The sequence below is a fragment of the Phocoena sinus genome, chromosome 11, assembly GCF_008692025.1.
Source record: "Phocoena sinus isolate mPhoSin1 chromosome 11, mPhoSin1.pri, whole genome shotgun sequence".
Classification (NCBI taxonomy): Eukaryota; Metazoa; Chordata; class Mammalia; order Artiodactyla; family Phocoenidae; genus Phocoena; species Phocoena sinus.
In genome coordinates, this window is record NC_045773.1 from 31,180,930 (window position 1) to 31,196,816 (window position 15,887).

The window sequence follows — 15,887 nt, forward strand, 5'->3', positions numbered from 1 at the left end:
AGCTCCAGAATCCCTTTCCAACCTTTTCTCAACCCATTCTTTCCCTCACCCTCTGGGCTCCAGTCACCCTGGCCTCCTTCCAGCATCTTGAATTGACTGTGTTTTATCCATCGCTGCCCATGCTGCTGTCTCACAGAGGCTTATCAAAGCTTCTCCGGCTTCCCCTGTTTTCAATCACTGCACCATCTTCATTTCCTCTATAATACTTATTACAATTTGTAATTATTTGTCTTCTTGTTAATTGTCTGCCTCCCCCACTGGCCTGCATCTGCCCAGGAACCTTCTCTGACTTATTTACTCCCCACGGTGCTCAAGCACAGTGCCGGATACATCATGGGCATGATACAGATACTTGTTGAATGAATGAACAGGTGAGTACAAGGCAGGAACGCAAGGAGAAAGCAGGTACTGGCCACCTGAGCCCTGGACAGAGGGCAGGCACACTGCTGCTGGGACCACGTTACCTGCTGGGGCACCCTGAAGCGGACATAGGAGCAGAGCTGGAGCATTTCACTCATCTCTTCTGGAGTGGATGGGATCAACGGAATCTTCTCTACGGCGGCCGACTCCTGCAGTTCTTTGAGCCGTTGTACAAACTGATTATCAGTTGAGTACTGCAGACCTGTGGGATTCAAACCAAACAGCTTGGCAATATATCTACCTTCTTACCAAACCCCATTTTATATAGAGAACTTCTAGTATCAGCCCAGAACTAATATATTCCTGGTGTTTTTCACCAGTAGATTTCTTTTTCATTGGTACTGACATCCTTGCTCAAAGTAAGAACCACACTTTGAGAAAAAAATTCTTCAGAATACTTTAGGGGCTCGTTACTCAAACTGTGGTCCATGGACCAGCAGTACTGGGAGCCCATAAGAAATGCAGCATCTCAGCCTTTCCCCTAAGTCTCTTAAATCAGAATCTCACTAAAGTTGCCAGGGGATTCATACGTAGGATAGAGTTTAAGGAGCACCAGTCTAGAAGACAGCTTGCCTGAGCCCCTTTCACATCCGTATGGTTGAGAGGAGACCTGGTGAAATGCATGACTGGACTGGAGCGACTGACTACTCCTTCCGTCCGCCTGGACCCGCTTAATAATCTCCTATTTGGGGTCAATCCATAAACACAGCGAGAATGAGTGCCCTTGTGAGCTGTCCCCCACATAGTCCCTCCTCCTCCAGGGGAGCATGAGGCGATCCTGAGCTGGAACCGCTTTCAGATTGACCATGATTTTCTATCACCTGAAGCACGACACCAAGAGTTCACACGAGCTGACGTATACAGGAGGGTAAAGCTAATTTCATTTCCAACACTGAGCAAATTTCCAGGTGTTTAACTTAGCTGAAGAGCTAGAGCTTTGCAAGAGAGGCAGTGGCATCCATACTGTGCCACAGAAATCCACACTTTATAAAACTCCTATATTCAGCAACTCCTCGAAATCTAACATGGGGATCGTGCGGCTCTCATGATGGCCATGGGCAGATTACATGATCTATTTCCTTCTGCTTTAAAAATAATCCTAAACTCAATGTCATGTGGCATAGCCTGAATTGGATCCTGGAACAGAAAAGGACATTTGTGGAAAAACTAGTAAAATCCAAATAGGGCCTGGAGTTTAGTTAACAGTAATGAACCAGTGTTGGTTTCCTAGTTGTGACAAATTTACTGAGGTTCATGAGCTGTTAAAGGGGAGAACTGGGTGAAGGGCATGTGGGCCTCTCTGTACTATCTTTGCAACATTTCTGTAATGTAAAATTATTTCAAAGTAAAAAAAGCGTATCTTTTCGTTTTCGTATATAAACAAGTGTAATTCTAAACTTCTAATGGAAACTTGGGGGTAAAACTCTTTCTCTGAGCAAATGAACATAAACTCAAAAAAGACCTTTCATAAGTGATTTAAGATCTGACCTTCCGTAAGTGATTTAAAATCTATATAACCTTCCAGAGGGGCTATTCCTCCAATTCTCAAACTTTATAAGACTAAAAGATTTCAGACACAGTGCTTGGGAAAAGGAGAAGAGAAAACCCTTTGGGAGCTTGCCTTTGATTTCAATGAGCTTAAAAGACCTGAAAACTGAACTTTCAGAGTAAGTAAAAGATTTCAAAGGTAAATTCAGTTTTGTTTCAGTGGAAGGTGTACAAGTTCAATTCATGGCTGGATTCTACCGGGTAAAGGAGGTAATGAGTATGAGTTACATATAAAAGAGGTAGTGAATGTGAAAGGACTTCCCCTCAAAACCACAGCTTGGGCTCTGGAGTGAGACAGCCTAGGGTCAGTCCCTATCCTGGCTCCAGCACTAATGTAATTACTTCTATGTTCCCACCTATAAAATGGGCATACTAAATCGATCTGGATAAGAATTACATATGTAAAAAGTCACTGAGATATACACTAAAAATCTGAACAATTTATTATGTGTAAACCACACTCCAATAAAGTACCGGGGGTGGGGAGGGGAGCAAGTGAAGGAAGAAGAGAGAAAAATTAAGATTTTTCTCACTAACACACTGTAAATCCAAGTTTGAAGGCTTATATATATTAAAAAAATTTTAAATCTAACTTTAGTGCTCGCTTCAGGGGCATATATACTAAAATTGGAACAATACAGAGAAGATTAGCATAGCCCCTATGCAAGGATGACATGCAAATTCATGAAGTACCATATTTTAAAAATAAAAAAATAAAAATCCAACTTCAGATCATAATTTCAGGGGACACGTTACAGCTCAAGTTGACATGAATACCTGTAAGAACAGAGAAACTGAAGTTTGTTGATTAAAACAAAAAAAATCTTGTGGAACTTCCCTCGTGGCGCAGTGGTTAAGAATCCACCTGCCAATGCAGGGGACACGGGTTCGAGCCTGATCCCACATGCCGTGGAGCAACTAAGCCTGTGCGTCACAACTACTGAGCCTGCGCTCTAGAGCCTGGGAGCCACAACTACTAAGCCCCCGTGCCTAGAGCCTGTGCTCCACAACAAGAGAAGACACAGCAATGAAAAGCCCACACACCGCAAGGAAGAGTAGCCCCCGCTCGCCACAACTAGAGAAAGCCCGCGTGCAGCAACGAAGACCCAACACAGCCAAAAATAAATTAATTAATTTAAAAAATCTTATAATGAATAAAGATCTCTGAGTTTTCAGCAAAAAAAGGAAGAGGCACGATAATAGTACCTTCACCTCATAAGGTTAAGGCAAGAATTAAATCCATATAAATTCTTAGTTCATAAGAATTCAATAAATGTTGGATGTTAATATTATCATTATATTTCAAAGTATTTAAATGTTGTAAAGTACTATACACATTTAAATTAACCACCACAAACCCTGTGGAACAAGGCTGGCTCTGTATTTTAAAACTCAAGCACTGGCTTCAGCAGCACATATACTAAAATTGGAACAATACAGAGAAGATTAGCACGGCCCCTGCTCAAGGACGACATGCAAATTCGTGAAGCATTCCATATTTTTCAAATGTAAAATAGATAGCTAGTGGGAAGCAGCCGCATAGCACAGGAAGATCAGCTCGGTGCTTTGTGACCACCTAGAGGGGTGGGATAGGGAGGGTGGGAGGGAGGGAGATGCAAGAGGGAAGAGATATGGGCACATATGTGTATGTATAACTGACTCACTTTGTTATAAAGCAGAAACTGACACACCATTGTAAAGCAATTATACTCTAATAAAGATGTTAAAATAAAAAAAATATGGTTATGATTATGATTATACAACTATTGTATCTATCACTGAAGCAATCTGATTAGTATCTCTAAAATATCGTCAAAAAGATGATTCTAAAAACACAGTCAGGGCTTCCCTGGTGGCGCAGTGGTTGAGAGTCCGCCTGCCGATGCAGGGGACACAGGTTCGTGCCCTGGTCCGGGAGGATCCCACATGCCGCGGAGCGGCTGGGCCCGTGAGCCATGGCCACTGGGCCTGTGCGTCCAGAGCCTGCGCTCTGCAGCGGGAGAGGCCACAACAGTGAGGGGCCCGCGTACCACAAAAAAAAAAACAGTCAGAGCAGACATTGCCATTTATGTCTTCAGAGATTCAGACCCTGCTGTGCTCAAGTCACTCATAGGGTTATTTCAGCCTCGTAACTCACCAGCAGGGCACACAAGAGACAGGCTGCAGACATCTGATGGGTAGTGAGCAGCATACACCCCAGCCACGTGGCCGCCCATGGAGGTGCCTATCAGGTGGAAGGGTTTTTTGTTCAGCTTGAGGCATTCTACAAACTAGGAAGGGAAATGAGAAAGAGGCTTGGTTATACAGCTGTGGACAATGACAATGGTGATTACAGAGTAGAAAACCTCTGTACTTCCTATGGGGACAAGTGAAAAGGACTGTTGATGAAAGGGAATCTGGAATCTACTGGATCTATTATCCAGATGAGAACTGTTACATGCATGTACTTCTCTTTACCTGACACAGGTTACTGAAGGGTCATTTGTAAGTATAAAATCAACAAGGATTCTCCTAATTCATCAGTCAGCAAACTTTTAAAATAAAGGTTCCGAGAGTAAATATTTTCTTGGGAAAATTTTTGTGCGGCACATGACCTCTGTTGCAACTATTCAACTCTCCTGTCGTAGCACAAAAGCAGCTAAAGACAACATGTTAACGAGTGAGTGTGGCTCAGTCCCAGTAAAATTTACCTTACAAAACTCGGTGGCAGGCCAAACAGAGCCCACGGGCCACAGTTTGCTGACTGCTGCCCTAATTTACAGGCCTTCCCATCCATCCAACCATCCATTCAGGTAACGATCCACCCATCCGTCTATTCAACCATCCAACCATTCATCCAAGCATCCATCCAACTTTCCATCTATCCAACCATTCAACCAACTATCCACCCATCTGCCCATTCACCTAAAAAATATTTATTGGATGTCTATTATGTACAAGGAACTATGGTCAGCTGCTGAGGATACAGCAAAGAGTCAAAGAAACAAAGTTCCTGACCTCAACAGAATACACAGTTCAATGGGGGGAGAAGGGCAGGCATTAAATAAATATCCTCAACTGGGGAAAATATGTCAATTTGAAGCTTATGAACCACTAAATTTTGAAATAGTTCATGAGCCCCATGACCTTGAAAGCCCAGTCAGAGGGGGCTGAAAATAGATACTAAATTAGAACAAAATGCAAAGAGCACCCTCCCCATCCTCTACAAGTAGGCAGACATGCTGTTATTGTCATCATGTAGCTGGTAAGCAGAAAAATAGACTCTAAAAAAATAAATGGTCTTGAGGAATTCTAAACTCCCTTTCTGAAGAGCTGAGAAAACGCCCAGGTGGCATTTCCTTAGAAACAACTGCAATAGGCTTAGAGGAGAACAGTCTGCAATAAGCCCTGGTCCTCCACAGCTGACCAAGGACACCACTGGGCTGCTGCCATTTTGTTTGCAATTACTTGCAGACAGGATGCCTTAGAGAATGGTTGAGTCAGAATGGGACTCCCTTGCCTGCTCTTCAGACTTGGGCATGCAATAGTGGGCAAGACCCACCTGGGCAATTTTTGGTGGAGCCTCCTGCTTACCTGGTGTATCCTCTTGACTTGCCCATCTATGGACAGATCATCCAGGGAGGAGCGGGTGGTGCCCTCATGTCCTGGCATGTCCACGCAGACCAAGTGTAGGTTCTTTGGAAGGAACTGAGGATACACAGGCACAGAGTGTCAGTATGTGCAGTGTAGAACATGTCTGCCCATTTTTCTGGGGAGGCTACCCCCACTTACCAAGTGACCTGGACAGCCACTCCCTGGGAGGTTATGAACCTGGACCACCCAGTATCTTACCCTAGTAACATCTGATGTGAATAAACATTGCCAGTAGCCTTATAGGGAGCAGAAACCCCCAAAATCTAATACAGAAATGGAAGGGGACTCGGGGGAATGACTGGAAAAGGGGGACAAAGGTCAGGGTAGCAGGCCTGCGTCCTTTGCTCTTTCTTGACACCACCTGGCAGGTACTACATCCTTCTCCTTTCCCTCACCCCTTCCACACTTAACTCTTGTCATGCAGCCACTGACTTGGGACTATAAGGGATAGTTCTGCTCTCCCAGAGTCCTGTCCAGCTCCAGAGCCCACAGGAGCAATGCTTTTCCTAAGAACCATGTCTGATCGTCCTAATTCTGGTTTCAACTTTTTTTTTTTTCCTGCATTAGGTCTAATTCCTAGGGTATTTTTATCCTAAACACTTTCTTCCATTTAAATATGTGCCACATTTAACCAGGAATCTGAGAAACATCAGCTATCAATAAACAAATATCCAGTTATATGAAAGATGGAGACAGCAAGTGAGAGGTACATTAAGGCATGAGGATGACTGTCCTCATAGTGAAATTTGGAAATAAGAACATAAGGAAGGGGCTTCCCTGGTGGCGCAGTGGTTGGGAGTCCACCTGCCGATGCAGGGGACACGGGTTCATGCCCCGGTCCGGGAGGATCCCACATGCCGCGGAGCGGCTGGGCCCGTGAGCCATGGTCGCTGAGCCTGCGCGTCCGGAGCCTGTGCTCCGCAACGGGAGAGGCCACAGCAGTAAGAGGCCCGCGTACCGCCAAAAAAAAAAGAACATAAGGAAGTAGAGGATGTATGAGCCTTTTCCTCCTGGTGTGAAGCATACTTGGGGTCATTCGGGCATGGTCCTGCTTGAGGTGGGAGCCTGGGGTGCTTCCCTCCCAAGACCTCTCCCAGCCCCCATCTTCACCAGCTGTTCACTCTTACCAGTAAAGCAAGTTGCCACACCCAAGTAAACCAGGACAGAAAGGGAGTGATTTGGAAAACTATCCCAGAAAGCTGCCAGATCAAGACTGTTTCTCTAAAGGGCTAAGGAAAAGAAAAAGCAGAAATAGAAGGAAGACGGAAGGAGATGGGGAGGGGAGAAGGAGAAACAGAAAAGGGAGGAGGAGGGGAAGGAAGAGGAGAATCTTGGAGTATAAAAAAACAAGTGAGTTTTTGAAAGCTGGATCTTGATAGTCATGACAGGCCTGAGATGAAGGTGAGTGTCAGAAATCTTCCCTAAGAAATACTCATATGGTGAAATGATTTTTAAGGCACAGATTTTACAAATAACATTCAATTCAGTAAATTTTGTCTGATAAAAGGATCTGAATAATATACTGCATTAATTTTAGGATGATTTGAGCCACAGTTCTGGGTTCCCCTGGCTTTCTACCCCTGCTGATGACACCGTGTCCAAGTGGAAACCTCTTCTTGACTGAGTGACACCCTCTGAAGGGAGAAGGCTCTAGGACTGCACCTTGACCACGCTGAGCCACATGTCCTTATGGGCAGAGAATCCGTGGAGCATGAGGATGGAAGGCTTGTTCCCAGGCCTGCCGCGGAAGGAGTAACAGAACTGATAGTCTTCGTGGCGCACATAGCGCACCTGCATGCCCAGTGCCCTCCTCCAGTACCTGGGGACAGAAAATACAGGCAAGTCAAAGTCGTTGAGCTCCAGAGAAGCAGCTTCGGGAGGGGGACTCTGTATAGTCTCACTTTGAAGTAAGACCAACGCTTTTCCCAGCCCTCGTCCTCCACGCATGTCTCTGGAGCCCCCAGAGCTTCACCCTCAAGGAGGACGAAGCCAAACCATTCCAGAAAGCACTCTTACATGAATATTCTGTAAGTAACATGTATATATGTTACTAAGCAGTCTATTAGAAAGGGAAAAGGGGGTGTTTTCTTAAGAAGCACGACACATAATAACCCTTTATTAACATGAATTTCTAGCAGTTTTGAATCGCAGTGCAAAGAAGGAGCAGACAATGGGACCTCACTGGGTGTCTAACTTGAGCCCTTTCTCTGCCTTGCTTCTTTGAGCTTCACAGAATTGGAAACGGCTGGTGGTAAGGCTGGGAAGGACTCCAGAAATGCCAAGACAAAGGTGGTTTCCCCTCGAAGACAGCCAGTTTGCAGTTCCTGGTGGGCCATGTTCATTGACACCTGAAATCTGGGACGAGCAGCTGTGGACGTGCAGGCGTGAGTGACTCTGGGTGCAGGGCAGTCGCCCTGGAGTCCTAGAGGACCTCACTGCAGAGGTACTTTAATTGGAAGGAAATGCATCAGAAGACTTAAAGGTAAAGTGTGTGTTCCCTCTTGTCACCTACAACTCGCTACTCATGGAGATGAAGAATCGGACTCATCAAGGCTGCACTTGCTGGCGGTGGTGTCATTCCACATCCACAAATCTCTGGATGGCAAGAAAGGACAACAGGAGGCTGTCTGATGGATGCCTGGATTCCTTATTGTCTCAGGACTCAACATACCTCACAGCTGTCCAGTGTGGGTGATTCCAGTGACTGCTGTGAAAAACACTACTTGGCCTATTTGTAATTCTATTTGAGCAAGCTGGAAGTTTAATTAGCCTTTCAACCAACCCAATTTCTGCATTTGAGTCTTAACCTTATTTATTTATCTATTCTTGTGAATTTGTTTTGATTGGGATACAGGAGATGGGTTGGGAAGTATCCCTGCAGGTTACGCCCCACCAGGGAAAGGTCCATTCTAATCTTCCTGGGGGAGCTTTTGGAACTTTTTCATTCCTTGGAACTGCTGCTCTTGCTGCCAGCAGCCTCCTCCGGTCCACAGCTTATAGCTCCTCTTTGGAGAATTTCCTCTTTTTCTTTGGGGCACTCTTGTTTCCTGACTCTTCAGCATCACTAACTGGTTCCTCTTTGGGGAAAGATTTCTTCCTCTTGGGAAGATTTCCACTGCCGGCTGTCTCTTCAGGATCACTACTAACTAACTCCTCCTTGGAAAAAGATTTCTTTTTCTTGGGTTTGGAGAAAGAGACCGACGAATCTTCCGTGCCATTCTCCTGAAAAGCCTCCTGGGGCTTTCACTTTCTTCTTTTTGGGTCTTGCACTTGTCTCCTTGCACTCCCCCTGAGCACTGATGCTGTTTTCTGAAGATGCAAGGGGAACTGCAGCCAGCTGTTCTTTTCCTTCTTTAAGCGTTTCTTCTCCTGTTTCTCCAGCTTCCTAGTAATCTCAGCGGCGGCTTCCTCTGCCTGAACCATTGCCTCCTTCATGACATCCAGATTTTTTCATGGAATCTCTTCAGCCTCATAGAAGGACAGCTGCTCCTTGACTTGTTCTTGAAGCTTCTCCACAAATACACTTGAGGGCACCTCAGAGAAGCAATCAATTTATGAGGATATACTGCATTTGTTGGCCAGGTATTGGGAGATGCAGCCTTTGTTCTTAGCAGCTGCCTGGCCAATGAACGTGGAGTGGAAAATCAGACCATATTTTGGGGTGTTATCCCCCTTGTCTTCAGGGCTCTGGAAACGTGGTCCCTTTGCTGGGCCCAGGGAATCACTCAGACACAAGGACTGGCCATCAGAGTCTTAACCATATTTAAGTGTTAGTGTGGTTTCAAAGAAGCTATTCATTCTCAAGTATTGGATTTTGCTTGAGTTGACTGCTTAAAAAAAAGAAACAAAACTGTTTGGATTTTAATTGTGATGCAGAATTTATGGGTAACAAACATTTGGTTTTGTACAGACATAATTTCCACTATGGTGGATAAGCTTGATAAAGGTCATATGCCCTCCCCTGCCTTCCACTCCAGATATATTTTTCCTAGAGACTCTGACAGTGAGAACTTGTTTCATAAGAATTATCTCATCAGTCCTCTGGTTTTATTCCTTACAACATATGGCAGCTGGTTGAAAGCTCAGCTTCTGTTGGTTACATAAGACTTGGCAGTGCTGGAGTTTGGCCTAAAACTGATTTCAATATGAAATTACCATCTAAACAAATTGAACTCTCTGCATGAAGAATCTCTCCAAGATGAAAGATAATTAATTCAATCAGAGATTCACTTTGTGGTATACTTCGCACCAAAGAGGTAGCCAAGTCTTGACAATAGCAAATAGCCTAAATGGACCAACTTTAACCCTTTGTGTAAAATAAAGCGAGAGGGAGATGAGGATATATATTCATATTTACTCATACCTGCAGACAAAATGCATGGGAGCATATACAAGGTACTATTAAAATGAGTATCTGGAGTGGAGGTGGGAAATACTGTGACAAGTCATTCATATCCCAGCTCATTCATTTACTGGCTATATGATCGTGAAACTCAATTTCCTCATCTATAATATGGGAAAATGTTGCATTCTACTAAGGATATATATGGTTAAGATTAAACGAGATAATCCATTACAAAGTCTGGTTCAATGCCCAACACACGGGAAATATTCAATAAATGGTAGTTTTATTATCATATAAAAAAGATTCTGTCCTTCAAATATATCATTTGCCAAAATTCCAGGGAAAATTGTGGAAAATTTTGTGACAAATATTATAGCCATATAAGTGGAATCATTTGTTCTTTGGTGTCTGGCTTATTTCACTTAGCATAATGTTTTCAAGGTTCATCCATGTTGTACCGTACATCAGAATTGTATTCCTTTTTTTTTTTTTTTTTTGTATTCCTTTTTGAGGTTGAATAATATCCCATTGTATGTATATACCACATCTTGTTTATCATTCATCTATTGATGGATATTTGGATTGTTTCCATTTTTTTGGCAGTTGTGCGTAATGCTGCTATGTACATTGGTATATAAGCATCTGTTTGAGTCCTTGCTTTCAATTCTTTGGGGTAGAGAAGTACCATTGTTGGATCACATAGTAATTCTGTGTTTAACTTTTTAAGGAACCACTAAACTTTTCCACAGTAGTTATACCACTTTACATTTCTACCAGCAAAGCACAAGGGTTCCAGTTTCTCTACATCCTCACCAACACTTGCTATTTTCCATTTTTTAAATAATAGCCATCCTAATGTGTGTGTAGTATATTGCTGTGGTTTTCATTTGCATTTCCCTAAGGACAAGGATGTTGAATATACATTTCTTTTTATTGAGATATAATTTACATACCATAAAATTCACCCTTTTAAATGGTACAACTGAGGTGTTTTTAGTATATTCACAAAGTTGTGCAACCATCACCCCTAATCCTGGAACATTTTTATCAAAAAGAAACCTGACTGCAGAAATAGAGACAGATGTAGAGAACAAACATATGGACACCAAGCGGGGAAAGGGGGGTGGGGTGGGATGAATTAGGAGATTGGGATTGACATATATACACTAATATGTATAAAATAGATAACTAATGAGAACCTGCTGTAGAGCATAGGGTACTCTACTTCACTTCACTGTATACAGTAGAAATTAACACAACATTGTAAAACAACTATATCCCCAGAAAAGCAAATCCTTCTCGCCATTAAGGTAATAGTTGTAAACTAAGTTGACAGTTGTAAACTAAGTTCCCACTTCTCCATTCTCTGGCCATTGAATAAAGCTTGCACTGCTTCAATCTCAAAAAACAAAAAAAGAAACCCAACTGAACTATATACTTACAAATAGTTAAAAAGGTAAATTTTATATTGTGTATATTTTACCACAATTAAAAAAGAAAAAGAAAGAAATCCATACCCATGAGCACTCACTCGCCATTCTCCTCTGCAGCTCCTGGCAACCACTAGTTTACTTCAAGTCTCTATGGATTTGCCTATTCTAGACATTTCCCATGAATGGGTTCATTCAATATGTGGCCTTTTGTGTCTGGCATATTTCTCTTAGCGTGTTTTCAAGTTCATCCATTATAGAATATATCAGTATTTTATTCCTTTTTAAGGCTAAATAATATTCCATCATATGGATATGCCATATTTGTTTATCCATTCATCTGTTGATGGACATTTGGGTTGTTTCTACTTCTGAGCTATTAGGAATAGTGCCACTATGAACATACATATACAAGTTTTCCTATGGACATATGTTTTCTGTTCTCTTGGGTGTTCTCAGTTCATGGAGGAGTAGAATTCCTGGGTCATATAGTAGCTTTTAAAAAAAAAAACCTTTTGAGGAACTGCCAGACTGTATTCCAAAGTGGTTACATCATTTCACATTCTCCACTAGCAGTATGTGAGGGATCCAATTTCTCTACAACCTTCATTGTTATTTTTTAGAGAAACTTTCAATGTAAGTATAAATAATACAGAAAAGTACACATATTATAAGTGTACAGCCTGATGAATCTGCACAAAGTGAATGAACCCATTATCTGCCACCCAGATCAAGGTCTAGACTACGACCAGCATCCCAGATATCCACCTCATGCCTCTCCCCATTAATACCTCCTAAAGGTAACCACTACCTCATTTTCAAACAGGAGAGTTCTGCATGTTTTAGAATTTTATCATACAATAAGTTCTTATTTGTATCTGACTCCTTCCACTCAGTATTATGTTTGTAAGGATCATTCGTGTTGTAAAATGTAGCATTACTTCTTTCCATTTTCATAGCTATATAGTACTCCATTGTGTGAATAATGGTATGACTATACCTCAATTCATTTATCTATTACAGTATTAATGGACATTGGGTATTTCCAGTTTGGAGGTATTATAAATGGAGCTGCTATGGAACATTTTTGTATATATCTTTTGATCAATACATATACACACTTCTATTGGGTGAAATTAGTGGGTCATTTTGTCAAACAGTTTTCCAAAGTGGATGAACCAGTTTACATTTCAGTCAATACACCAGATTCTAGTTGTTGCAAATCTGTAGTGGGTTAATAGTATCCCGCTAGAATTCATGTCCACCTGGAAACCGTGAATATGACCTTATTTGGAAATAGGGTCTTTGCAGATGTAGTCAAGTTAAGTTGAGGTCATAGTGGATTAGGGTTGGCTTCAAATCCAATGCGACTGGTGTCCTTATAAGAGGGAAATTAGGACACAGAAACACACAGAAGGAAGAACACCATGTGAAGACAGAGGCAGAGACTGGAGTAACACAACTACAAGTCAAGGAATGCCAAGGGTTGCTGGCAACCAGTAGAAGCTAGGGAGGGGGAAATGGAACAGATCCTCCCTCAGAGCGTCCAGAAGGAACCAACCTTGCCAGCACTTTGGTTTACTATTTCTAGCCTCCAGGGCTGTGAGACAATAAATTTCTGTTGTTGAAAGTCATCCAGTTTGTGGCAATTTGTTACAGCAGCCCTAGGGAACTAATACAACATCCTTGCCAATACTTGGAATTGCCAGTCAGCCCTTTTCATTTTAGCCATTCCGATGGGTGTGAAATGGTATCTCACTGTGGTTTTAATTTGAATATCCCTTAGGGCCAACAAAATTGATCATCATTTCACATGTTTATTGGCCATTATCTCCCCATCTTTAGGTCAAGTGTATATGATATGACATAACCGTGGCAGTGATATTTCATCATACTCACAGGTTCTGGGGATTATGGAGGTAGTTCTTGGTGGGGCTGTTTTAGTCATTCTACCTGCCAAAGGGGTCAAGTATGACTGTTTTTCAGATGGATATCTAGTTAACCTAGTCCCCTTTCCCTGCTGCAGAGCAGTGCTACCTGTCACAATTCAACAGACCGTATCTATGCACACCTGCTCCCGGACTCTCCTGTCCTGCTGGTTTATTTGTCCTTTGTGCCAATTTCACCGTCTTGACTGCTGTTGCTTAATAATTAGTCTCGATAGCTGGCAGTGTAAATCATCTAATACTGTTCTCCTTCGAGACTGTCTTGCTTAATTTTTCTTTACTTTTTTTTTTTAATTTTTATTTATTTATTTTTATTTTTGGCTGTGTTGGGTCTTCGTTTCTGTGCGAGGGCTTTCTCTAGTTGCGGCAAGCGGGGGCCACTCTTCATCATGGTGCGCGGGCCTCTCTTGTTGCGGGGCACAGGCTCCTGACGCGCAGGCTCAGTAGTTGTGGCTCACGGGCCTAGTTGCTCCGCGGCATGTGGGATCTTCCCAGACCAGGGCTCGAACCTGTGTCCCCTGCATTAGCAGGCAGATTCTCAACCACTGCGCCACCAGGGAAGCCCTGTCTTGCTTAATTTGGCTCTTTGCTTTTCCTTATAAATGTAAGAATCAGTTTATTAAATTCCATAAGAAAAAAACCTGCTGGGATTTTAAAACGTGTGTACACTGAATCTACAGGTCACTGTAGGGAAATCTGACATCTCTCTGTTGGAAAGTCTTGCAACTCACAAATATTGTCTATCCCCTCCATTAATTTAGATCGCTCAAAATTCCTCTAATACTTTGTAGTTTTCTGAGTAAAGGCTTTGCACGTTGTTCTTTAGATTTATTCTTAGGTATTTTATATTTGTTGATACAAGATATTTTCATTTTCTATTTGTTTGTTGCTATTATATAAGAATACAACTGATTTTTGTTTACTTATCTTGTATTTAGCAATCTTGCCAAATTCACATTTATTTATTTATTTTTGGCTGCTTTGGGTCTTCGTTGCTGTGCACGGGCTTTCTCTAGTTGTGGTGAACGGGGGCTACTCTTTGTTGTGGTGCACGGGCTTCTCATTGCGGTGGCCTCTCTTGTTACAGAGCATGGGCTCTAGGCACACGGGCTTCAGAAGTTGTGGTGTGTGGATTCAGTAGTTGTGGCTCGTGGGATCTAGAGTGCAGGCTTAGTAGTTGTGGTGCACGGGCTTAGTTGCTCTGCAGCATGTAGGATCTTCTCGGACCAGGGCTCGAACCCGTGTCCCCTGCATTGGCAGGCAGATTCTTAACCACTGCGCCACCAGGGAAGCCCCTCACATTTTTAATTTTAACAAGTTATCGATTCTTCTGGACTTCCTATGTACACAATCATGCCATCAGAAACAACATCAGTTTTATTTCTTCTTTTCCAATTATCCTCTTCTCTCTCTTATATGTATGATTTCTTATCTTTTTTTTTTTTTTTTTTTTTTTTTTTTTTTTTTTTTTTTTTTTTGCGGTATGCGGGCCTCTCACTGTGTGGCCTCTCCCGTTGCGGGGCACAGGCTCCGGACGCACAGGCTCAGTGACCATGGCTCACAGGCCCAGCCGCTTCGTGGCATGTGGGATCTTCCCAGACCGGGGCACGAACCCACATCCCCTGCATCAGCAGGCAGACTCTCAACCACTGCGCCACCAGGGAAGCCCCGGTGAACAGTTTTGACAGTTTAGAAAACGAAAGCCAGAGCAGCCCCTGATGTCACCCACAGTGGCCACGGCATCTCCAGTGTGGCTGTCTGTGGACTCTCACAGCCACGTGTTTGCCATCTCCTGAAGGAGCTATCACAGTCCCCATCTCTGTGGAACTATGCTAGCCATGCTCCAGGGACACTTAGACCCAGAGAGAGTTCTCTGAAGGCTGGCTGTGACCCACCGGGAACACTGTGCCCTGAGGAACTCAGAAGACCTAGAGGGAAGTCCAGGCGAGAGCGCCCCGAGATGCCTTCCTCATACCCATACGCTCACTCGGCAGCGTGGCTTGGGGTATCAGGGATGCCCAGCTACCTCTACTGCCTGCTGTTCCTGTTCACATCGCAATCCTGAAAATTAACTTGGCTAAGCCAGGTCTGCAGGGTGAACCTGTGGGTGGTCATTACGGGCAGCTGAGTAAATGAAGGCCTTTGGAGGAGTAGCTGTGGTTAAGGGACATTAAGTGACTCACAGCAAAGCTGCTCATCCTATGACAACCACTGTGAAAGTGTCACTTGCAGGGAGGTGATCTGAAGCAAACTGGCTGTGCGTTTCAGTGGGGTGGGGGAAGCCACCCACAGGAATTCCAGCGAATCTGCAATGGCATTACAGGTTCTATTACTATAATCACAGCCCCTCTGCCACAGCGCTACCCGGCATAATCCGAAAGGATTTCTAGGATTTTCATCCTCCCCAGCCAACTGGGTTTCTTCTTGGCCTGTGTGGCTGAGTTCACAAAATAAAGAGATTTGTGTTCGTCCTCCAGCTACAGCTCTGAGTGAAGTGACAGGCATGGGCAGGCTTTAAGGTCACCTGCATCTGCGCTGTCAAATAACAAAGGACTGAATATTCTC

The 15,887-nt window shown here is 43.4% G+C and overlaps 1 protein-coding gene and 2 non-coding genes across 6 annotated transcripts in view; 2 read left to right on the plus strand and 1 right to left on the minus strand.

Moving 5' to 3' along the window:
* ABHD6 (abhydrolase domain containing 6, acylglycerol lipase) overlaps positions 1-15,887 on the minus strand; it is a 53,408-nt gene that overhangs the window by 9,185 nt on the left and 28,336 nt on the right. For all 4 annotated transcript variants that reach the window (XM_032648950.1, XM_032648953.1, XM_032648952.1 and 1 more), the window contains exons 4-7: positions 7,264-7,420; positions 5,542-5,655; positions 4,106-4,238; positions 465-622 (exon numbers count right to left, since the gene is read on the minus strand). In XM_032648950.1, the coding sequence (XP_032504841.1) occupies positions 465-622; positions 4,106-4,238; positions 5,542-5,655; positions 7,264-7,420 (562 nt within the window). The remainder of the gene's footprint in view (positions 1-464; positions 623-4,105; positions 4,239-5,541; positions 5,656-7,263; positions 7,421-15,887) is intronic.
* Positions 2,566-2,670, plus strand: LOC116763009. Its single transcript, XR_004352425.1, has one exon. It is a non-coding gene; the product is annotated as a U6 spliceosomal RNA (small nuclear RNA).
* LOC116763002 lies at positions 3,365-3,471 on the plus strand. The gene has a single exon (XR_004352419.1). It is a non-coding gene; the product is annotated as a U6 spliceosomal RNA (small nuclear RNA).